Source organism: Sphaeramia orbicularis, chromosome 15 (genome assembly GCF_902148855.1).
Source record: "Sphaeramia orbicularis chromosome 15, fSphaOr1.1, whole genome shotgun sequence".
Taxonomy (NCBI): domain Eukaryota; kingdom Metazoa; phylum Chordata; class Actinopteri; order Kurtiformes; family Apogonidae; genus Sphaeramia; species Sphaeramia orbicularis.
In genome coordinates, this window is record NC_043971.1 from 14,168,992 (window position 1) to 14,194,817 (window position 25,826).

Consider the following 25,826-nt stretch of genomic DNA (forward strand, 5'->3'; position numbering starts at 1 on the left):
TCCATTGTCCTGATTTATTATATTTATAGTTTTAGTTGCTTTTGTGCCTAAACATAACCTAAATCAGACTAAATGTAACAGCTATGCAGGATTTCTTAATGGTATCACTTGTGTTTTGTGTCAAATTTACCAATATATTTTGTGTTTTGGGTTTGTTGGGTTTTAGTGCATACATATTAACCCCACTGATGTGCCTTTGTAGTATAGAGTCATGTCATTACATCACATCTCATGGATGAATACATCATCGCTTTCCAAGTGTTACTTCTTGCTTTGAGCAACACAATACATCAGACTACTACAGTTGTGCAGTTAGTATCATCATACCAACAGATGGGAAATATTAAGTAAAGGCTCATGCTTATTTCTTTTCTTTTTTGCACTCTATACATACATAAACAACTAAATAATGTTATACGAAGGGGATTATAAAGAAAGCTTAAAAGGCTGATTGTGGTGTGGGTGTTCTTATTTATTCCACCTGAACTTGGCTGACATTTTGAACATTATTAACAGTGAAAACGTGTCATTGTGATGTATTCTAAGCTTCATTTTTACCCATTGTTACTGGTAGTAACTCATTAGCATATGGGTGCTTCTACGAAACTGGACAGAGGGGCTTAAAATTCAAACCAGATGTAGACTGATGTTATGAAGCAAGTTTGGAAGCACTTGGGGTCTATTTTAAAAATAAATACTCACTGAAATAAAAGAGAAACAATTTTTCAGATAAAATACATTTTTGTATTATTTTACCTTATATTTAATACAAAAATCTCCATGTAACACGGTAAAAAGGACACGAAAATTATGCGCTACTGTTTTTTTGAACATCTCTTTATTCTCTCACAGGTACATTTTGGGAATCGAAGTAATTATGCAAGGCAGAGTGTTACACCAAAATGACCACTGTTACAAAATCATTCGTGATTTATATGTGTTTAAATGGGCAGGTTATCCATGTAACGTGAGTGGACACGATGGGTTACATACTTAACCTGAAATGAAACTGCCGATTCATGAAAAACCAACATGTCTGGATTAGAAAAACCACTAGGATCAACACATTCAACACAGTGTCTATTTATAGCAGTATATAAGACCATTTCAAGCCATGTTTTCCGGATAAAACGCACTGACACTTAGGTAGTTTTTCCTGTCCCAATTTTGGTCCTATTTTCAGCCCCAATATTTTATTAAAAACTCATTAATTTTGGGATGGCTCAGAGCAATAGTATATTTGTTTTGCATTTATCTGAGATCATCATTAGGTACATCCTGGGGGGAAATATGTCTAAATTTCTCTTTTATTATTGGGTCTCAACAGCTGATAAAGTGCAAGATACCAAAATGAACCCAGTTTCATAGAAGCACCCAAATATAAAGGGATTTCCTCTACTAAAAGTGGTATATTACCCTGAGCTTCGCCTGTGGAGCTGGAAAAAGTAGAAACAAGAATAAAATATCCAAATTTGCACAAACCACACTTCTTTCCCAAGTGTCTATAATGTTCTAACCATACATAATAAAACTCCTGAATAGAATGATTAAAATATAAACCTGAATCAGCTCAAAAACATTAACCAGTAGCTCTTATTTAATGTATTTCATATATAGTATGAAGTATGAAGAATATAATTTGTTTATATTTATCTGAGGTCATCATTAGGTACATCCTGGGGGGAAATATGTCTAAATTTCTCTTTTATTATTAAGTCTAAAAAGCTGGAAAAGTGCCAGATACCAAAATAAACCCAGTTTCATAGAAGCACCCATGTGGTTTTATGTGCTGACTGATAAAGGGACAGGATAAAGTAAGATTAGATGTTTTGGACATCTCGAGTATAGTCAATTTGCCTCTATTTTTAAGCTCTTCTCCCTGTCTTTTACTCTCCTTTAATATAGTTCCTAAATGGCTTTTATGTTGTTATTGTGGTCCTTTTATGTGAAATTGTTAGTTGCTGCCATTTTGATCAGAACTCCCTGGAAGATGACGTCTTGCATGTCAATGGGGCTTAAAAAAATATCCATTCCAGACCTCCTTGGTGAAATAAACCAGATCACTGAAACTGTGGGTAAAACATATAAGAAAAAAGAAGAAAAAGTGATATCCAAACTGTATCAGGGATTGGTGTCTAACAGGCAAACTTCGACTCTGAATATTAGAGATAAACGGAGTAAAGAACTGCTGGTAGAATTAAGTGATGACACATGGTATGAAATATGTGAAACTCAAGTGACTACATCTAATTCTAGAAATTGGAAAATATTTTATTGGAAAAACATGAGATTTTTTTATAACACCAAAGATCAAAAAGGCTTCACTATCATTACTTCAGCCCTGTTGGAAGGTGTGCGGTGAGCAGGATGTGGGTCAAGCGCATATTTTTTGGCAGTGCACAAAATTATCCCAATATTGGAATAATATCTGCGAAATTTGGAAAAATTTTGGGACATGAACTACCAAGGACATGTTCTGTGTTATATTTGGGTCATTTAACAGGAAAAGACAAACCAAGTAAGGATAAATATGTGATTAAAATCCTCTTGGCAGCGTCTAAAAAAGCCATCACATGAAAATGGTGTGAAGAGGACCCCCCTAAATAATTGGAGAGACATTGTGGAAGAAATTCACAACATGGAGAGACACTTATTTTGTAAGATTACAGCAAGCAACATGTGAAGAAAAAGTGGACAATATACAGGACGACAACTGACACTATGTTCTAAATCGGGGGTGTCAAACTCATTTCAGTTCAGGGGCCACATACAGTCTAATATGATAGAAAGTGGGCCGGACCAGTAAAATAATATAAATAATAGCATCTAATATGAACTTTGAGTGAAAAAAGTAAAATTCTGTAATGAAAAGGTTTACATCTACGAATTGTACTCGAACAGAACATGAACAAATATGAAAAACCTGCAAATTCTTAAGAAAAATAAGTGCAATGTTAACAATATTAGCCTTAGTTTATCATATATACATGTGAATCACAACTTAGAGGTCACAGTGGATCTATAAATATACAAAACATTAAATAACAGACAGAATATTAGTAAAATTCCACATACTTCTCTTAAGAGATTTCAGGTTATTCACGTTTTTTTTGGAAAAGGATAGTCTGTAATTTTACTTTTTTTTAACAGTAAAACAAAACGAAAAAAATTACAGTTTTCATTATTTATAGGTTATTATGATAGTATTTTACTGGTCTGATCCACTTTAGATTGTATTGACCTAAAATGATTTCAACATCCTTGATTGTTAATATCTTCAGTGACATTTTTTCATTTCACAAATTCATCCCAGGGGATGGATTGAACCATTTGGCTGGCCGGACTTGGCCCCCTGACCGCATGATTGACACCTATGTTCTAAATGTTTGTAGGGATTAGGGCTGAAAGATATATCGTTATCGTATCGATATCGAGATATGAACATTCAAGATATTAATATCGAAAAAGCAACGATATTAATGATATACAGGGTGTCCCATAAGTTTCCATACATAGGAAAAATAAACGTTTCTTGACATAAACCATTTTTATTTACATAATATGCTCTATATGACTGCCATTTTGTCGGGAACACATTTCAATGCGTGTCCTCCACTGCTGAAGAACCATAAAGAAGAAATATAAAGAAATACATGTTAGAACCATATATGTATGGAATGTATTATGTCTCCTATGTATGGAGACTTATGGGACACCCTGTAGATTTCCCCCGTGCTCGCCCTGCATGTACAGCTCTGGAAGTCACAACAAATTTCATTTATTTGTACTTTATGTTAATGTTGATGACTGGCAGTGAGTTCTTATAAATAAAACTGCACTTTCCACATTCTTTTGTATTATGATGTTAGTATTTTTCTGAAAAATGCTTAATTTTCACCCAAACCCGTAGTCATATCGTATCGTATCGATATCGAGATATCTGGCATGAATATTGAGATATGAAATTTTGTCCATATCGTTCAGCCCTAGTAGGGATGCACCAATACCGATACCAGTATCGAGAATTGGTCCGATACTGAGCGTGTGCACTAATACTCGTAAAAGTGCTACAAACACACCGATACCACTTAACAGCAGCGTGACGTTCACCTTATAGTGCAGCAGGTACACAGCCGGGGAGTAATTTCAGCAGTGTGGAGATTTTTCAAAATAAAAGACGGTGACAAAAGTAACACGACTGCAAGTTACATTAAAGACACAGACGGATATGGATGGAGTATATTGTCCATCCTCTGCGCACATCCCACATGTACAGTAATTCTGTCCATTTTCTGGGAGCTAGCAGATGTATACCCAGTGCCATATAAAAATCATCATATTATCTTATAAGGCTCTGCGCAAACCCAGACAGAGAAGCAGTACCAGTGGGAACCGTGGAGGTAGCAGATCTTTTCAAAGAGCGATTGTGTGAGTTAGAGAAAAACTACTGACATATTTATGCTAACTACCCTCATGAATATCAACATGAGCATCCACATTACTATTACCTCTTCTGTCGTCACCATGTTTGTTATTAAAACTTTCTTCTTCTACTTCCCAAAAAACTTTACTCTTCTTTGTGGTATTCGTCCAGTATCGGTCTGGTGGACTGATTGAGAAACGCTCATTCCAACATAATAAATGTAAGTAGCAGCACTTTGTTACAGTCAGACTAATGACAACGACAATAAAGCACATTTACAAAAGTAACTAAGAACTGGAATGCTATTAAGTACTCATATCGGTACTCGGTATTGGCAAGTACTCAAATGTAAGTATGTGTACTTGGTCTGGAAAAAAGTGGTATTGGTGCAACCCTAGATGTTTGTGTTGTAAAATCTCAAAAAATGAAACGATAAAATATAATTTAAAAAAATAAATAAATAAATAAATAAACATTAACTACAAGATGAAAAAAAAGACAATTTAAACAAGTAAAATATAAGATTTAACAGAATAGACATATAGGAAGCGCAGAGGTATAACATGCATGGAAACTGCTATATCTTCTACATAACTGTTTAGCATTTAGAGCTTAATTATTGGCCTAGTTTCAGTCCATAAATCTTCCCTTATTGTAAAACTTATAATACTGTATAATCAGAGCATGATATTACAGGGTTCGAACGACTGCACTGAACATGCACTGACCCAGAAAGATGCATATGTGTCTATAACTAACGCCGTCTTTTCTCCGAAGCCGCCTTCAGCTCGCTGCAGTTGGACTGATTTGCTCACTTGAGGGGGCCTCGCAGACCCCAGCTGGCCTGAGTCAACAGCAGAAGGAGCAGCATTATTTTGGGGAATGTGAACGTCACGTGTCTCAGCTCCATTGTTGCGTTATTCGCTGCGGCACTGTCAGGCGAATGCCACTAAAAATAGGACCCACGCTATTTCCCCCAAAACTGTTGCTGTGAAAGCTGATAGAAATTCAACAGAGGCTTCCAGTTCAGCAAATAGCCCTTAGAGTGCATCCTTTATCTCTGCACACAAGGAAAATGGAGTATTGTTTGGAGCAGATGAATGACATGTTTTGACTTGCTGGTCCATTATTTCAAAGGTTTTTGTGTCTAATGTTACAGGGGAGGGAAAAAAAACTTCATTTTTGCTTTCTCCCTGAGAAGCTGAAGTTAAAATTAAATATTTGTTTAAAAGCATGTCGTGCAGGTACATTACTCAGCTGCAGAAAGAATATTGATTATGGTGCATCCATGATTTTTCACGCAAATGGAAACACACTTACGATTGCTTTTTGCCAATTAATTAAATTATATGAAATGCTCTGAGTAAGACAATTATAGTCATTGCAAAATTATTGAACAAATGAAGGAAATCTTACTTGGAAAAAGAAAAATGTAACCTCCTGAGACACAGCTCTGAGCTTTTTGTCAACGTTTGTGGATAAAAGTAAAAAAAAACAAAAAAAAAACAAGTCCACTGCAAAGTACATTCATTAAATAAACAATTGCTCTTTTCACTCAAGACAATGTTTTTATGCAAAAAAAAAGCAGAAAATGATTGATTACGGTGCATCCATTATTTTTCACGCAAACGGAAACACACTTGCAATTACTTTCTGGCAGATTAATTAAATTATATGAAACACTCTGGGTAAGATAATTATATTCATTGCAAAACTGTTGAACAAATGAAGCAAATCTTACTTGGAAAAAAACTGTTTACCTCCTGAGACACAGCTAAGAGCTTTTTCTCAGTGTTTGTGGATAAAAGTTTCACAGCTTTATTAAAACATAACTGCGCGCACTTGAAAACCCTCAGCCTGACTTATCAGGCGCACTACTGCCCCCAGTGGCCTGACTTACCAGCGCATGCTAAAGTTTTTGGACGGACGGACGGATGACCAGCTGATGACAATACCCTGCAGCCAGTGTGGCCAAGGGTAAAAAAAAAAACAAAAAAAGTCCACTGCAAAGTATTCATCAAATAAACACTTGCTCTTTTCACTTAAGACAATGTTTTTATGCAAAACAAAAAAAAAGCAGAAATTTGTGGTGTCCTGGGTCTCTGGAGGTTAAGATCAGGTTTAATAAGTCCTAAAACCAGGTTCATCCAGTATCCAGTGATATCGTATAGGAACATCACTAAAAAAAGATGAAAATTAAAAAAAAAAAAATTAAGGTGAATCCATGGTTTTTCATGAAAGAGACACATACAATTGCATTTTTGCAGATTAATTAAATAATATGAAATAGTCTGGGTATGATAATTATATTCATTGCAAAACTGTTGAACAAATGAAGCAAATCTTACTTGGAAAAAAAACTTGTTAACCTCCTGAGACACAGCTAAGAGCTTTTTGTCAGTGTTTGTAGATAAAAAATTCACAGGTTTTTGTACATTCATTAAATAAACACTTGCTCTTTTCACTTCAGACAATGTTTTCATGCAAAAACAGCAGAAACTTGTGGTGTCCTGGGTCTCAGGAGGTTATGATGAGGTTTAATAAGTCCTAAATCCAGGTTCCTCCTGTGTCACCTCCTACAGACAGACCTTTATCCACACTTCGTTCAATGGATAAAAGCAAGATATGAAATGAGGTAAGTGAGAGTGCAACATAAAATAATTCTCAACAAACAGATTTTTATCTTGTATCATTAACTTTTGCATCAAACTGAAGAATCAATTTGGTGTGAGAAAGGTTTGAAGGATGCACTTCCTGCTGTTAGGTGTTTCTCACTCTAAACAAAAACCCAAACTCCCTCATATTTACACACCATCCTGTGGTTTCACATTATAACTGCTTGATGTGGTTTAGAGTAGCGGTTCTCAACAGGGGGGTTGCAGCTCACTAGGGGGCCTAAGAGAGCTGCCGGGGGCGGGGGGGGGGGGGGGGGGGGGGGGGTTGTCTGTGAATGTTAGAGAAAAATAAAAACAGAAAAAAATACTATAATACAAAATAACAGCTATGTGCTTCATCTGTAAAATAACTGCTGAAGCCAATAATAACGGAAAAATAAATAAACTAACCAAAATGCAGTACTGGCAGTAACATGATCAGTGCACCACTGAGGCCCCGTCATCCAGACCGTGGTATTTTTCCCCCTAATGTGTAGGTAAATTAAAGTATTGAACAGCTTAGAACAACTTAACTACTACTACGACTAATAATAAGTGGTTCCAGGTACAACAAGCCCCACCCCTCACACATATTGTAGGTGGTAGAGAAGGTTGTCCAATAACCGAAGGGTTGGCGGTTCGAATCCCGCTCTATCCTAGTCAGTCTGTTGTGTCCTTGGGCAAGACACTTCACCCTCCTTGCCTCTCACACTGGTGTATGAATGCGTATGAATGTTTGGTGGTGGTCGGAGGGGCTGTAGGCACGAATTGGCAGCCACGCTTCTGTCAGTCTGCCCCAGGGCAACTGTGGCTACATATGTAGTTTACCACCACCAGAGGGAGAATGTGAGAGCGAAGGAATAATGGATCAATAATGTAAAGCACTTTGGGCGTCTAGAAAAGCGCTATATAAAATCCAATCCATTATTACTATTATTATTTTGGCATCGATCCAGCTGATGTCATCATGTCTATGCGTCTGCTAATGTCAGCATATCAATTGATTCTATATATGTGCAAAGTTTGAAGTAAATTGAAACAAAATTTATGACTTTACAGACGTGAAATTTTGCCCATTATAAGTAAATGGGATTTTTAAAATTCCTAAAAAATAAAAACTATCACCTGCTTTTCCCAAAATGTAATGACATCTACTCTGCATCACTGGCAATCTATAAACCTAATTTGGTATGAATTCACCCAACACTTTTGCCGCTATAGACATTTGAAATTTCACCCTTTGTAAGTAAATGGGGGAAAAAAAGATAAAAAATTTCATAAAAAATTTTAACTTTGACCTGCTTTTCCCAAAATGTAACGAGATCTATTCTGGATCACTGGCAATCTATAATCACAATTTGGTATTAATTCAACCTATAGTTTTGCTGCTAGAGCGTTAATAATCAAAGAAACAAACAAACCGAACCCAAAAAATACCCCTTGCCTCCCCTTCGGGGGGTGGGGTTAATATTAAGTGTTATTATCATTATTATTATAGTGATTATATGACTGAAAAAAACATGACAAATGGTTTTACTCTTATTTTTCCTATGAAAGTCTTACTTCAACCGAAGAAAATCAGGAAACAAGGTGACATCAAAGTTACTGTTACTGTAGATTTATTATATTGCTCTCTGATTGCATACAGTTTGACAGGCAGTGGTGCATGTGTTAAATATCTATGTATTCATATCTTCTTTTAAAACTGTTTTTCTACATTAATGATATTTCTGTTCAGGAAAAAAAAAATCACAGCACCACCACCACTGACGTTTGGCGGTTATAAATGAAATAAATTGACAGTGTAATGCCTGGTAGAAAATCGAAACTCTAAAAAGGTCTTTAGCCCTGTGTCGGTGCTGTAGATGCATTTGGAACCCTCAGCTATTGTTCTGGAATAGGGGTAAAATATTATCTACGCTGTTTGGCTTTTTCTCAGGTAGCGCTGAAACACATCATGCTGCAACAGTGGATGGAAAAACACCATTGGACACAAGTTATTTTTGGTCAAACTTATGAAGCGTGTCATGATATTAAAACATTGGTTCTCAACCTTTTTTGGCTTGTGACCCCATTTTAACATCACAAATTTCTGGCGACCTCAGACATTCAAAACAGAGACTTTTTTTTTTTACTAAAATTAATTTGTTTTTGATCATGTAATAGTTTGCTATAGTATGTTGCAAATAAACATTAATTTTACACGACATTTAGGTTATATAATGTAAATTTTTACTAGTAAGTTTTAAATTTTTTTTAATTTTTAATCAATTACTAGAAATTTCAGGCGATCCCATTTGAATTCCAGGTGCCCCTACAAGGGGTCCCGACCCTAAGGTTAAAAAACACTGCATTAACTGCTCCCAATCCCCTTTTCAAGTTGTTTGGTACAGTCTGTTCTTTCTCAAACTGATAAAATCTTGCACCACAAACATCTGAAACCAGTGTTCAAGGGGTTAAACTGAAATGAGGAGGAAAGAGGGTCTTATTTAGAGGCTCACCTGGGGTGTATATCCACCAGCAGCACCAAAGTTTGCATTGTAATAACATCGATCCTTTTACAGTGAAGCCTTGCCACTTTAGTAAGTTTTTCTTTTTTTTGTCTTTTTTTTAATCAATTACTAGAAATTTCAGGTGACCCCATTTGAATTCCAGGCAACCCCATGTGGGATCCTGACCTCAAGGTTGAAAAACACTGTATTAAGACAACAAAAACCCTATGGAAGAAAACAGCACATAAAAAAGAGACTCTCTTGGTACTTTCAGGGAGTAGTTGCCGCTTGGAGGCTGTTGTTTCACATAGCGAGACGGACTTTCAAAGCAAGAAAGGGAGAGTGACAGTCTCTCCATGCACAATGGAAATATTCACCATTATTGCACCAGAGTTCTTCCATGGAGCCAAAATAGTAAAACTAGTAATTTGCATGAAGATCCCCATCAGAATTTTGTCAAGGGCTGGATATGGCACAACATTTGACTTGCAATTCTCTCTGCAAGAAAAACCCCGGCATGTGTGCATGACGATGACAATATGAAGCCCTGACATAAGACACAACATGCACGCTCATGTTTTCACATTAGCCAGTGCTGCGGGATGATGCATCTCATCTTTGTGCACGACTACAATGCTCTTACGGCTTGAAACGGAACTGACGATTGTGTCTGTAGCAAAAAAAAAGACACTCGATAGGGAGACGAACAAAGAGGGAAGCTGGAGACGAGGAGCGCTCCGGGAAATGAGAGAGCTAAACAGATGATAATGGACTGACAGAGGGAGACGGCGAGTGAGGCGTAAGGAGCATGTTGCGAAGGCCCCTTTTAGTGCAGAAAAGCAGGAATAATCCCTATTAAGGTAATTAGTGTTTCAGGAGACAAAGCGTAATTAAACAGAAACAGGCAAGAAACTATGTGCTGTCTAAATATAACCTGTCCCGATGAAATCTGCAGAATCCAGCGTCTGTGCATCCTCAAACCCAGTGCGTGCTCGTGTATCGGCGTACATGCGTGCATTAGATGGGGGCGGTGTGTTTACAATGAGATCAAGAGAATGCTTGGCAGGACGTCAGCCTTGTAAAAGCCCCAGGATTCCACATGGAGAGCACTCACACACTTCACGCCGTGGGGAAAACACAGACACACACACAACACACACACACATATATGCATATATATATATATACACACTGACAAGCCCACAGAGAAAACAAATACGTTAGAGGTGCACACAGAGGAAGCCGAGGAGAGTGGGGAGGATTTCTACCTGGGAGAAGTTTGTGTGTTTCATCAGCTTTCATTTTAATATCAATACTCCCGCTCCTCACTTTCTCTCTCTGTTTGCTTCCATCGCTCCCTCCTCACCGGAGGCAGTGATGTTCATTTTTCATCTTCACTTCAGCTCTCCGGAGACAACATCGTACACTATGTATGTGTGTAAAGAAAAAGGAAGGAGGAGGTTCCTATGTTGGACAAAAGCAGAGCTGGAACTAATGACTATTTGCACAAATAATCAGCCTGATCCTCTGAAGTGAATATCATTTTGTCCACACAATATAAAGCAAATATCAGCAGTCAATTAATTTGTTTTTCCTCAGGGACACACTGGACACTGGACCAGACAGCTTTCACAAAACACATACTACACATCCCTCTTCCTGTGTAATAACTAATATTATTTTATACTAATTCATTGACAGTAGCTGCAGTTACACATTAAGGTTAAGTCTTTAAACCTGACGTGTCATCGCTGATACACCCTGCGCATATGCAGTATGGATGGCTGTAACTATTACTGTTTGTGCAATTGGAAAAATTCCAACAGTCTCTGAAACCATTGCACTTTATAGGTTTTATAGGGTCATTACGATAATTTCACTAATACCTGCACTAGAAGCTGGAGAAGAAGCCGTATTATCAGTATTATGACATGCAATATATTGTAAAAGACGGCTAGATTTTCAAACATCTCGAAGAAAAAAGTGCTCTCACATATTTCCACCATATTTTCTAACCTTTTAGTTCGTCAAAATAAGAAAAAAAGTCCAGACAGCGTTTAAAAGGTTAAAGGCAAAGACACACCAACCCTACTGCCAACTGTTGCCAGAAAAAGTAGCCTGACTATCAGTCAGCTCCCATCTCCCCGACACGGTCAAGCAAGTGTGAAGAATACACCACATCGACAACCAACTCTACTGTACGTTCTGCGCTTGCTAACAGTGTTCACTTCATGGAATGAATGAAGTCCATAGGCAACACTGACTGGAACTCATTCAGATACGATATGAGCAGAGATAGTGTGAAGTACCTTGGCATAGCTGTATTCATATGCAAACTTCTCATTCACTGGTTCACAAGTCAAGGGCTTTCCCTCCACCAATCAGATTGCTCCGACTGAATGACGGGTAGTAGCCAATTACACATGTTGAATCGTCCGAAAAGACTGGCAATGGCATTAACGACAGTGAATCGCTCAGAACACACCAACCAGACTCATATCCCCGACCTCGCCAGACTGCCCAACAACTTCTGACCGCCAAAAATTGGTTTAGTGTGTCTTCGCCTTAAAACATTCTTTTACAGTGTAATGTCAGCTACATATCACATATGAAAACACCAGAAACTGTGACTATCCTCAAAGATCCATCAAGAACGCTCTTTAGCTGGCTAGTTTGTGAACAGTATAATGCGTATCCAGGGTTTTCGCAACATATGAAAAAATTAATTTGTCCACCATTCTGGTGAGACGACATATTAGCCAAAACACATTTCAACAGTGAGCACGCTACCCTTCAAATATTGCAGGAATTTCCATCCAAAACAATGGAAACTCAAAATTTTAGTCAAATACAAGCATCTACTTAAAACCCTTAAATGTACCATATATTGTTAGCTAAAGACAAGTTAGCTTAATAATGCTAACAGCACAGGTAATTGCAATCTTAACAAATGTTACTTGATAGCTTCCTCCAACTAGCAATCATCACCCCTAAAACATAAACAAAAAAAAAGACTAAAACATCTGCTCCATGCATTAAATATCACTAATTTATCTAAAAAAAAAAAAAATTGCTTGGTAAATGCCAGCAAAAGTGAGATTTGGTTATAATTACTAAAAGTGGGATCATGTAATTTAACACTCGCATTGTACATTTAAGACTACGAATAACTTGGCAAGATATTGGAACTCACAGTAAAAACACAAGTGGTCCCAATGCAAATCCCTGTGGGACACCAGAAATGATGAGCTTCAAGTCGAAATTTAAACGTGCATTTACACTGGTCCGGAATCGCATAAACATAATAATCCAAAACAAAATCTAAAGAGATGTTCTGAAATTATTACCACAACACTCACCTACAGTAAAGATATGTAACTGCACAAACAAAAAACAATAACACTTTCCATTAAACGGGAAATTCAGTTTCACATATTAAGCGAACAGTCCCAGGAGGAAATCCCACTCTTACCTGGTTCAGTGCAGTTCTTTTCAGGCTCAGAGTAAAGCTTGGACTCATTTTCGTAGACATGTTGTAAAAGGTGACGGCTCTCCCACCTCGCCTCCCCTTCAACCACAGAGCTGGAAACCCCATACCCTGAGAGAACGATAGAGAGATGGTGGAATGGTTAAAAGAATACATCTGCAGTCGCCTTTTTTTTTGTCTGTTATACCCTCAGAGCACAATTAGATAAGCTCACGCACCACTTTACTGGCCTGAGGGGTGAAGAAATACTCAGAATCTTCACTTTGCAAAATACCACAGTGAATAAAATGTTCCACTACATAAAAAAGCCTTGAACTGAAAATGTCTAAATGAATTCAAGACAAAACATTTTTCTCTTAAAACTACAGGACATATACATGAAAATCAACAAACAACAAAAAAAATCCACTAGCAAGGTTATCATTGTTCATATTAACATTCAACTGACTAATTTTGACGGATTAGTTTTCGTGCATTTACTAAGAATCCAACCCAGCTTCATGATGAAAATGACAAAATGGCTCAAAATGTGAGAGATTAAAACAGGAAATGTCAATTTTGGCATCATTTAAATCCACTTGCATTAGTCTTTGGTTCATTTATTTGTGTATTTGGACCCTAATAGTTCTTAAAGTTTGAAATTGAACCCTCCAGATGCTGCAAAGCTATCTTTATATTCATTTTGGCAAAAATCAAGTGGATTTCTTCAACCCCTTTTAATTCCGGATTAATTTGTTATGTTTTATAACTAGCTACGTCATGACATTTGCACATATAAGGTCAAGACTTCCTTTATTAAGGAAGTGTTACGTTGTATAAATGTGAGATGGGGGTGGGATTTAATAAGTTTTCTTCTTCCCACTCCTTTTTGAGCAGTTCATATTGAATTTATTTTGTTATTAATAGTGTACATGGCAATTCCTATATCGTCTTGATCACCTTTGTTAATTAACGTATTTGCTCTGCTATTGTTTCCTTGTACAGATAATTTTTTTTTCTGCTTGAAATAAATAAATGAATGAATGAATGAATGAATGACTTCTGACGAACATTTCTCCGAGTATGCCATAATTGTTGATCAGCAGCAGCGGTTGTAGTCCAGACGGAAAATATGTCCAAACTTCGAGACGATTACCTAAAATGTTGAGTTGTTCGCTGTATTATCGAACACAAGTGGCTGAACAGGACAGAACGCACAGTCAACAACCTGGAAGGGGGTGGAGTCATGTGCATTTAAAGGGCCAGCGCTCAAAAGGACCTTTCTATAGGAATAAGGATGTGTTATATTCTTAAACTATTATTATTTTTGTTGTTGTTGTTGTTGTTGTTGTTATATTGATATTCATACAAAATAATGATTGCTACATGGATCATAAGGAATAGAGATTGAGGGTAGGAGTACATAAGTTTTTACCTCTTCCTACTCCTTTTCGAGCGTGTTTAATTTCATCTATTTAATTTTATTTTATTTTATCTTATTAATTTTATTTATTTATTTTGGGATCAAACTTTTATTTTCATTTTGATTTAACAAATTAAATCGAACAGAGGTATTTCAGGTTATAAAACACAACTGGAATGGATTCTCAGAGCAAAAACACCAACAATGAGCCCAAGACACAAGAATGTGTCACAGGATTTTTTTTTTTTTTTTTTTGTCACATTTTTGTTTTGTTTACTCATCAACCTTTTATGTATTACTGATATTTTGTTGATTGGTTTTATTTTGATTTCATTGTCTACATGTTCAAAATAAAGATTTCAATCAATCTTGTGTCATTACTCAGAAATACAACTGAAGATGGATGGACCTGTGGAGTTGAATTAATGAAGAATTCAGACCCAAGCAGAGCATTTACAGTTTATGTAGACCACAGGGAAATGATTTAAAATGCATAGTTCAACAAAAAAAAGCAAAATATCCCTCCTTTAACACTATCAGTGTTTTTTGTGTCTACAAATTTTATCTATTTTATCTATCATTTTAGGAGTGAGTCTAAATTGAGCTATGATTTCATTCAGGCTTGAGGAAATGCTGAAGGATCAGCGTGCTTGGCTCTTCATCTTTAACTAATATATTTTTAATCAGCTCCCGGGCATCTGCAGGAACACACTGTGGGGTCCATGTAACCGAGGTTGGGACACATTAGGTTGCATTGAGATTCTTCCAAACCACAAACTAACCACCAGGTGACCCTCTGTCCTCGATGACATGAAAAGACTTGAACTAAGGCAGCATTCAAGAAACTTTTCTGTAAAGTGCATTAGATAAGTTCTTTTTGTTATGCGTCTATTTCTTCTAATCCCAGAACAGATGCATAACATGCTTTAAATGCCCCGCGTGTACACAACATTAATAGCCTGGATGCACAGGCTCTTATTTTTTGCAGCTAATTGGCATTCCTGAATGCTCCAAACCTTTAGTCTCTGAACACAACAATGGAAGATGAGACATGCATCTTGTGTCACCACACTCCTGCGGGAGCATTAGTACAACAGCACTCTGAACGCCGCAAGGCCGATCATTCCAGCTCAGTCATCTGGGTCACGGTATCCTCAAGCGCCCCACCTCCGACCCATCACCTCCCCCACCATGCAACAGGCCCCGACTTAGGTACACAGCACGCCGGGGCTTCTATAAATAGCACTGCGCTCTGCTATATTTATCAAAATGCAGAAACATTTTGCAAACAGCTCACTATAAGGTAGTGAAGTGGAAGAAGATGCTTTAGACGGATGATTGTAGTCGTTGTATTAGAACAGACGTAAGCACATGCACGCTCATGGTAAGAAAGAGAGGATGTGAATAATCCAAAAAACACACACTCAACAGGATTCCATTAGTTTATGTTAAAGGTTCAATATGGAGGATAGTGCCGGGGTCCAGTCATTTGTTGCTCTTAGCTAATTCAATCACTAAACTAATGATTGGATCTAATGTCACCTGTGAAAGTAGTGGATTCACTTTGGTTTAGTTACAAAAATCATTACCTTTGTTCTTAATTTCAACAGTACCACTCTTCTGCTCCTCTACAGCAGCAACAGTTACTAGTGATAGCTTAGATTAGGACTGGACACACGTCTTTGGTGCGTATACATGTGTTTTTCCATTTTAATAGGCTATTTCAGCTAGGGCTGTGTATTGGCAAGAATCTGGCGATACGATACAAATCACAATACTAGGATCACGATACAATATGTCACGATATATCATGATACTGTTAAAAAGGCAATTTTTTAATTAGTTTTGTTTCTTTTTTTAAAGATTATTTCCTGGAAGAATGGAATTACACCAGAAATATGCACAAATACTAAACACATTTTTATTTGATCACAACAGGATCTAATGTTATATCACAAAATGTTCCTGTGTTCAAACTTAAATTATGTTTTACAGACATTACAGTTTAAGATCCTGTTCAAATGTTCATATTCTATTAGTTCACAACTAACATCAGAACATTATTTTAGTTCAATCCCAACAAAGGAGCGAACATTATTTAATAAAAGAGTGTTAAATATGAATAAATAAAATATAAACAAAAAAGAAAAACAAAAAACCAACAATGAACCTCCACAATATCTGCAATTGAATAAATACCTAAAAATATTGATACAGTACTTTTTAATATCGATACAGTATTGTGAAATGAAATATCGCGATATATTGCAGAACCAATATTTTCTTACACCTCTAATTTCAGCATGTGCCTACAACAAATCTTAGAATGATTACTGACCAGCTCTGGAGCTTAGAAATGGGAATTGGGGCCAGCACTAGCTTACAGTCTTACAGACAAGTGAGGTGAAAAACTGACCAAAAACCCCCCCAAAAACAGATTCTAACACAAACTTCACACAACCTATAGCTAAGCTAACATTTAACACATTTACAGTAAAAGAATTTAGTCTGTACACTGTGTCCTACAATCAAAGTACCTAATTTATCATGATTATGATTTCATGTTTTACACTATAGGCCAGTATGACCACTCATATACAGAATATACAATACAGAAAAACACTGTTGAAGATGCAAGTATCTGTGTCTTAGAGTATGAGTCCTTTTTGATAATAATACAGTAAAACTGCAAAACACCCTGCCCTCACTGCATATCTTCAAATAATAAATACAATCATTCGTATTGATTCTAGAGGTAGACCGATGTATTGATTTCTTTCAATATCGGCCTAAATTTTTTTTAAAAGCCGATATCTGATCAGCAGTAAAAATGTTATAAGATATTTGATCAGGCACCTGTGTGGGCAGCACTTGAAGTTCAATAAATCTTAAAAGACTACTATGTGTACGTGTATTAATAATTTCATTTATATTGCTGCATGAAAATCTTAATTGTCTGAGTGTTTCAATTGTATTTTAAAATCAATGTGCTTTAAAAAAAAAAAAAAAATCGAACTTAAATATCTGCCTCAAAAATTGGCTGTAGGTATCAGCCATCAGCTGACCAAATTTTTAAAAACTGGCATCAGCCTTAGAAAAACCCAGTCAACCTCTAATTGATTCCTACATTTGAGGGATGGCTGAACCAATATATTACATCAGAAATGTTATACTGTCTAATATCTGTATCAGCAGTTATCCAAAAGCCAGGACTGATGTGGCACAAAATGTTAGTTCATCTCTTGTTTGATAAGATAAGATAAGATAAGATAAGATAAGATAAGATAAGATAAGATAAGATAAGATAAGATAAGATAAGATAAGATAAGATAAGATAAGTATATTTGTCAAATACACACTTATACATAGCGGCTAAAATTTACTTAGGGGGTCAAATGAGTGGCCATTTTTGTCAAAAAAAAAAAAAAGTTGTAAGAAATGCATAGAACTGTGTTGAAATAATGCTAATCCATTTGTGCACAGACTACTGATATTATTTGACAGTGGAAACTATATTTTCAGAAATATTGGATTTTGAATAGCACGAGTATGTGAAAACTTTTGCTGGTGGACGGACGTGACATTACCCATGATGCTCTGGTCAGTACCAGTACTTTATTAGGAATAAACTTATATACTTACTATTGCTAATTCTCCTCTTATTCATAAATGTTAGTATTGTGGATCTAAAACAATAACAGCTGACACAAAAACACAAAATGTGGCAGTGGACGGATGTGACATGGTTGTTACAGATCCCATCATGCTGATGCTCGGCAGCCATGTCACCGTTTCCACAAATGATCCCTGTGCAAAAACTAGGAACAGAATTATTTATTGTATAGTTTATCATCATACTAAAGAGTAAATAACAATATAGAATTGTTATTTCTTTATAAAAATGCTTATTATTAGAAAACTGTTGATTTAAAAAGTGATGTGTGACATTCTTAATGTATGTATTGGCGTAACATAAGCAGGATGGATCAGCACCGTACTCCATATTGCAACCTGTAAAAATAAAACATGTGATATGTAGTATAGAATCTTGTAAGAAAAATTGGGGAATCTAAAAGAATAGAATATTTGTTTTTCAGGTACAGTTCGTTAAAATATAACTTGGCCATTTGTGACATGAAAATATAGCATTAATTGTGATGCAATTGGACATTTTTGACCCGAAAACATAGTTCATATGACCATCAACATGTTGCAACAGAACTGAAATCCTGTACATTTGCAGAACTTGCATTTACCAACACAAAGTTCCTTTCGGGATTCACTTATATTGATTTCTTATGCACAAAGACATAAATAAGACATCTAAGTAAATTTTAGCCGATAGAACAATGCACAGTGAAATGTATTTCTGTACCTGCAGCTAATAGTAAAACAAGAAAAAAAATGCAGCACACAAGAATTTAGAAAATGAGGCAAGCATAAAAATAATACATTCAAATGGTTTTCTTTCAGTTGGTTGCCATTTGCAACTTCACATCTATTCACAGTGTTCAGACTTTCACAAAACTATACAGCGTTGGACACTTTGCATCATTATGCCTCCCAGCCACACATAAGTAAATACATGAATACGACCATCTGAGTTTGACTTTAAAATGACTTAATAATCTACTCAATGTGCATTTTGTATCATTTCACATGGTCGTGACAGCCCTGATCTGCTGGTTTCTCGTCTCCCTCGGTAACACTCTGGAGTGTGTTTACCTGCGTGAGTGACGACGATGCTCATCTGAGAGCGTGTGCTTGTAGTTTTGTTAGTCATTGTTGTGTGCGTCGGTGCGCGAGTTACTCTGTGTTATGTCATGCACCTCCCCCAATGTCTTGCATCTTATCTGTTACGTCACGTTTCCATGGTAACCTCAGCAGTGGTAATGCATTCTGCTTCACTGGACCACCAGTTACCAAAAACACTCACCGAGCTCTGTGTGTGTGTGTGTTTGACTCTCATAGGTGAGTGTGTGAGTGTGTGTGTGTGTGTGTGTTTGATGTCTAATGGAGCACACACTCACGTTAACTAATGACAGGAGATGGAGAGGATTCCCGTGGAGGCTGTTGAGTTTTTCAGGCTTTAAACTTATTATTCAGTGTCTTCTGCTAATGTCACAGTCACACATGCACAGACCCAGAGTGGCTAAAGGGAAGAGCATACAGTAAGAGGGCAGAAGGCGTCACAGCTGTATATAAGCTTCAGTTCTGATGCAGTTTGTCAGATTTCACCCTTCGGTTGTCTTTGTGTAACTATACACACTCACTGCACAGCTGGGTGTATTGTTTATTTTAAGTGAAAATGCAAAGGTTCAGACAAAGTGCAAAAACATATACATAAAACACAGAAAATTAAGATGCAGATACTTTAGTTCGGGTTTTATTTTTGGAGTCTCTCAATTTGATTATATAACAGACCCGCAGTTATCAAACTATGGTACTCATGTTTCCTCTTGTGGTTTTTCAGAATTTCATTGTGTATGCTCTGTATATATTATTAGATCATCAAAACTCATCAAAAACAATGGTTATGCAATCAAGTACTAACTCCTGTGTGTATCATGTGACTAAAACAGACAGAAAAGAAAACATGGAATGTCTAAAAGCACTGTTTTTGGCAGTGCAATGCCATAGATATTGATGTAAGAACTGAAGGGATTTTTGTTATTATTAAGAAAACCATGGAAAATGGCTAAATATCAGCTCTGAAATTAAACTGTTATGAGTTGTTTTTGTTGTTATCATTATATTTGTCCAAACAAATGTACCTATAGTTGTACCAGGCATTAAAATGAACAAGAAATTGAAGAAAACAAGGGGCGGTCTAATAATTTTTTCCGTGACTATATCGGCTGGCATATGGATATTTGTCAGTACCTGCTATCAGATGTAGTTTTTTTTTGAAAGCCGATATTTGATCAGTAATAAAAATGTTATAAGACAGGTGTCAAACATGCGGCCCGGGGTCCAAAACTGGCCCACCAAAAGGTCCAATCTGGCCCTTAGGATGAATTTGTGAAATACAAAAATTACACTGACAATATTAATAATCAAGGATGTTAAAATGTTAAAATCATTTTAGGTCAATTCAATCTAAAGTGGATCAGACTAGTAAAATACAATCAGAGTAACCTATATATAAGGAAAACTGCAAATTTTCCTCTTTGTTTAAGTATAAAAAAATTTAAATTCTAAAAAAAGTTACATTTACAGACTATCCTTTTACATAAAATATGAATATCCTGAACAAATATGAACAATCTGAAATGTCTTAAGAGAAGTATGTCGAATTTATACAATATTCTGCCTGTTACTAAATCTTTAAGTTGTGATGCACATATATAAATGATCAACTTAGGCATAATATTGTTAACATTGCACTATTTTTCTTAAGAATTTTCAGGTTAATTTTTGTTCATGTTATGTTCAAGTACAGTTCATAGATGTAAACATTTTCATCATGGAATTTTACTTTTTTCACGCAAAAAAAGAGAAAACTTTGGAGTTGCCATTATTCATAAGTTCTCATCCTATTATTTATATCATTTTACTGGTCCGGCCCACTTTAGATCATATTAGGCTGTATGTGGCCCCTGAACTGAAATGAGTTTGACACCCCTGTTATAAGATATTTGATCAGGCACCAGTGTGGGCAACAGTTTAAGTTCAAAAAAATGTACCTTTAGTTGTACCAGGCATTAAAATGAGCAAGAAATTGAAGAAAACAAGGGTGGTCTGATAATTTTTTCCACAACTATACATGGCAATTTAAAAAAAATAATCTTGGTGCACAGGACAATCTGAAAAATTAAAAATACTACAATTCATCTGCAAGCAGAACACTATAACGACAATGCCCATAACTTAGAATAACTATATTATTTCCAGTTCCAAGCTAAACTCTGATGTTAAGATAGTAAGTGCTGCTTCAGTAGGTACAAGTAGTTAAAAAACACTGAAATGTGGCTCAAAATGGAAACTAGAAAAGATGTGAGGATCTGAAGAAGTACTATCATCTCATTCAACGTCAGCTCCTAAAAGCTAAAAGCACAAAAGAGTAAGAATATATGACGACTCGAGTTCTGCCCAAACCACAATGTGTGGTAATGAAGCCGTCTTATTTCAGTCCACGATTTAATCCTGTACCCAGTGCATACAGTGTGTGGATTTAACCCTTTTTACTGCAGGGTGGGAGCTCACAACAATTAACAGTAAAAAACACTCTAAATCAGGGGTGTCAAACATACAACCCATGAACCGAAGAGATATTAAAAATAAACAGTGTCTAAATCATTTTAGTTCAGGGGCTACATACAGTCAAATCCAATGTCAGGTGGTTTAGACCAGTAAAATAATAGCATAATAACCTAAAAATAATGAAAACTCAATTTTATTCTCATTGATTTAGTGTGAAAAAAAGTTAAATAACATGAAAATATTAACAGTTAAAAACTATTCTTTCACAAAAAAATGGAATAACATGAACAAATTGAAATTTCTTCAGAAAAATAAGTGCAAATGTAACAATACAACGTAACATTGTTATAATAACTGTACAACATAACAGTGTTACCCTGTCCTATTTGGGTCCCGTTTGTACTGTCTGACTTCTTGTAATTGCTGTAAATACGTATATAGTCTGTATATTTATTTTAATTACTATCATTATTTATTTATTTTTATTTTGTTTTAAATAGTTTGCTTTTTACGGAAGAGGATTAGGGCCACTGGAAAAAAATAATTAAGGTCCAATATATATTTTTTATTATTATTCTGAGAAAAAAATCTGAATTCTGCGGAAGAGGATTGGGGGTGAGGGGGGGGGGGTAATAAATGTCAAATTTTTTTATATTATTATTCAGAGAAAAAAAGTCAGAATTCTGACATTAAAGTCAGAATTCCGAAAAAACAGTCAGAATTCTGAGATTAAAGTCCAAATTCTGAGGGAAAAAAACTCAGAATTCTATAATAATAATAATAATAATAATAATAATAATAATAATAATAATAATAATAATAATAATAATAAAATATTATATTGGACCTTAATTTCATTTTTTTCCCCAGTGGCCCTATTCCTCTTCCATAGCTTTCACACTATCCTGTTTTTTTGTTTGTTTTTTTGCACTATCCTTATGCATGTAAACTTTTTTCTTGAACTTTATCTGTTGCTGCCTTGACCATTGAATTTCCCCATTGTGGTATCAATAAAGTCTAATTCAATCTAATCTAATCTAATACCTGCTACTAAATGTTATGTAACGTTATAGACCCACTGTGATCTGTAAGTTTTAATACACATGTAAATAATAAAATGGGGCAAAATATTGTTAAAATTGCACTTATTTTTCTTAAGAAATTTCAGGTTTTTCATGGTTGTTAATATTATGCACATTTTTTAAACAATAATATGTAGATGTAAACATTTTCATTATGTAATTTTACTTTTTTCACTCCAAAAAAAAAAAAAAAAGTAAAAAGTTAGGAGTTGACATTATTTTTTATAGGTTTTTATGTTATTCATTTCCTTTTCTGGTCCACTTGAGCTCATATTGGGCTGCATGTGGCCCCTGAACTAAACTGAGTTTGACACCCCGCTGTACTTAATTATAAATGCCTGCGTGAACTGTGTGTGGTTGACTATACTCGGCTGCAATTCCATTTGAGATATGAGAGAAGGTCAGTCGGGGAGTAGAAGCCATTGTCTTTTTCTCCACATAGAAAAGGAGCCGGTTGAGATGATTCGCCTGCCCGATGAGGTGTTTCAGAACAGGATGTGACCCTGAGGCAGACCCAGGACCAGCTACAGACGTCCTCCCCTCTTTACAGTTCTCTTCACCTTGGCTTTCAGTCCCTCCCATTAACCCTTTCATGCATAGTGGTCACTACAGTGGACAGCTATTCTACTGCTGTTCTCTTGTATATTCATGGATTTTGTCATTTTAGTTATTTATCAGCCAACACAATACACTGCTATTGATAACATTACTGTAACATTGCTGTTCTTGATAAACCTGATCTTATTTATTTGAGTGTAAATTAATTCCTTGTCATTGTTATTAGACTGTAATTAACATTTTTTTTTTTTGGCATATTATCTCCATGAAGTGAATAATGACTAGTATTAGGGTACGCTACAAAAAAAATAAAAAAATAAGGATATTTTGTGGTGTCAAAAAAATCAGTATTTTAATCAAAAGTATTCAATTTGTATTCAAAAGTATTTAACCTGTGTTCAAAAAGTGTTTAACCTGTATTCATTTGCATGCCAGAAGTTATTCTTAGTGTAATGTGTGGATTGTACCAGAGTAGCTGACTTATTTTCCTGGGAGACCTACAAAAGAACGAACACGTGAAGCCATTGAAAGAACACGTGAAATTGTGGAAAGTTACAAAATGGGGTGGGCAGAAAGAGCATGTGAGCTCATGGAAAGTTTTGGACATTCTGGGAAATATTTTACATTTTCTGGGAAAAAGTTTAATATTAATATATGATAAAATAATACTCGAAACTAGTTGCATATGCATATTTATTTACCAATCCTGACCAACACTAAAAAAGCCATACCCTATCGGAGACAAGCTAAAAAAAGGGGGATTCCGACGTGACAAGATTAACCTTCAAAATATGATAAAACATGGGTATGGTTTGTAGCTAAACCCAACCTACTTCTGATAATATTGAAATGGTCTCCCGGGGCAAAAAGTCAGTTGCTTCTGCAGATGTCAACTAAGTGTTTGTTTTTGTGAGAATAAACACTTTAAGGCGGCCGTACACTGTCCGATTATTTTGATCGTTGCACGCAGCTTCATCTCAAACTGTGCGAATCATTCGTAAGGTCAGACTCACGATTCATATTCTCACACTGTACGAACCGATGCTCGTACACGATCTGACTGCTCACACTGTACGACCATACATCAGAGGACGCACCACACGTTCGAGTGTTGTATCCGGAAACACAACGTTAAAATACCAAGGAATCCGAAAGTGCATAGACGATTGTGTATTGGCGTGAGTCACGAAATGGTAGTGCTAAGCAAAAACCAACGAGCTGCTTTGGCAATATGTGCCATTATCTGCGGGGAATCAAAAAAGAAGAAAAGACGGTGACGTGTTTGATGCAGGAATTGGTTGTCCAGACGTGGACAGTATGGGCTGTCAATCCTACAGCAGGAACTAGAGGTAAGCTGCAAAAGCTAAATTGCACTAGACTAATAGCCAGCTACTGTAAGCTTAGAATTAGCTTACAGTAGCTGGCTATTATTGTATTTGCGCATGCACAGTGTGAGAATTTGAGGCACATCGGCTCGTGGCACTGCTTTGACAGTACGTTACACTCACGAGGAGTGAGCAGGATTTCAAACAGCTCTGTTTTCCTTGCGAACACACGATTGCTGGTCGTGAGGTGGTCGTGAAGTGCTAGTCGCTTCTGATTACCCCATGTACACTGCACGAAGCACGACACACGATTAGAGGCACATCGGGCCCGATCCCAGAAATAGTCGCACGAGTGAGAAATCGTCTCTTAAACTCGCACAGTGTAAGGCCGCCTTTATGCGGCTCGAATTCTGCTCGATCTCCGACTTTTGCCTTGACTCTATGTGCATTTATTCAACAGAGCTTCACAACCTAGACGAAGCTATAAAGATATAAGTTTTCTGAAATATAGTGTGGAAGAATTCCAAAAGGGACGAAAGACATCTCCCACCTGCGGCAGTACATTTTTCACAACAATTTCTTTTTTCTGGTCATTTTTTTGTCATTGTTGCCATTTGGAAATAAAACTACGTCTGGTCATTAAAAAAATGTGTTTCAATTCACACACAAAAAAGTAAAAAGCGTTGTGCAAAAATCCCAACTGAAAAAAAACAGCCCAAAAATGTAAAATATCCATAACTTTTTGTTTGTAGTGTATGTTAAAATGTGAGAAAACATCAAATTAGCAGCATTAAATGTTTTTATTTCATAGTTTTCACACAGTACATCAGTAAATACATGTTTCATTGCTTCCAAAATGAAATGCATGGTGTCCAGCTTAGTGGACATTTTTGCAACTCCATGAAAAATAGAATCATAAAAAACAAAATTATAATAATAATCGCATTGTTTTTTTAATGCCTAAAGAGGAATAAAGAAAAAAAAAACTTGATTAATGTTCTCATAATTCATGCATGAAAGGGTTAAAGATGAGGAGGAGTCGAGGCAAGAATCCAAGCCGAAGAAACAGACACTTAACAATAGGAAACATCTCTGACTTGGAGCCATAATTGAAAAGAAATGTTGGTTAAATATAACCCAAGGAACAGCTGCATCATCTGTTTTGTTGGTTTGTTACAGTTACAGCTGCATTTCATGATC

At 36.1% G+C, this 25,826-nt stretch overlaps 1 protein-coding gene across 1 annotated transcript in view; it reads right to left on the reverse strand.

Moving 5' to 3' along the window:
* slc24a3 (solute carrier family 24 member 3) overlaps nt 1–25,826 on the reverse strand; it is a 209,888-nt gene that overhangs the window by 121,965 nt on the left and 62,097 nt on the right. The window contains exon 2 of the mRNA XM_030156211.1: nt 13,042–13,167. Within this exon, the coding sequence (XP_030012071.1) occupies nt 13,042–13,167 (126 nt within the window). The remainder of the gene's footprint in view (nt 1–13,041; nt 13,168–25,826) is intronic.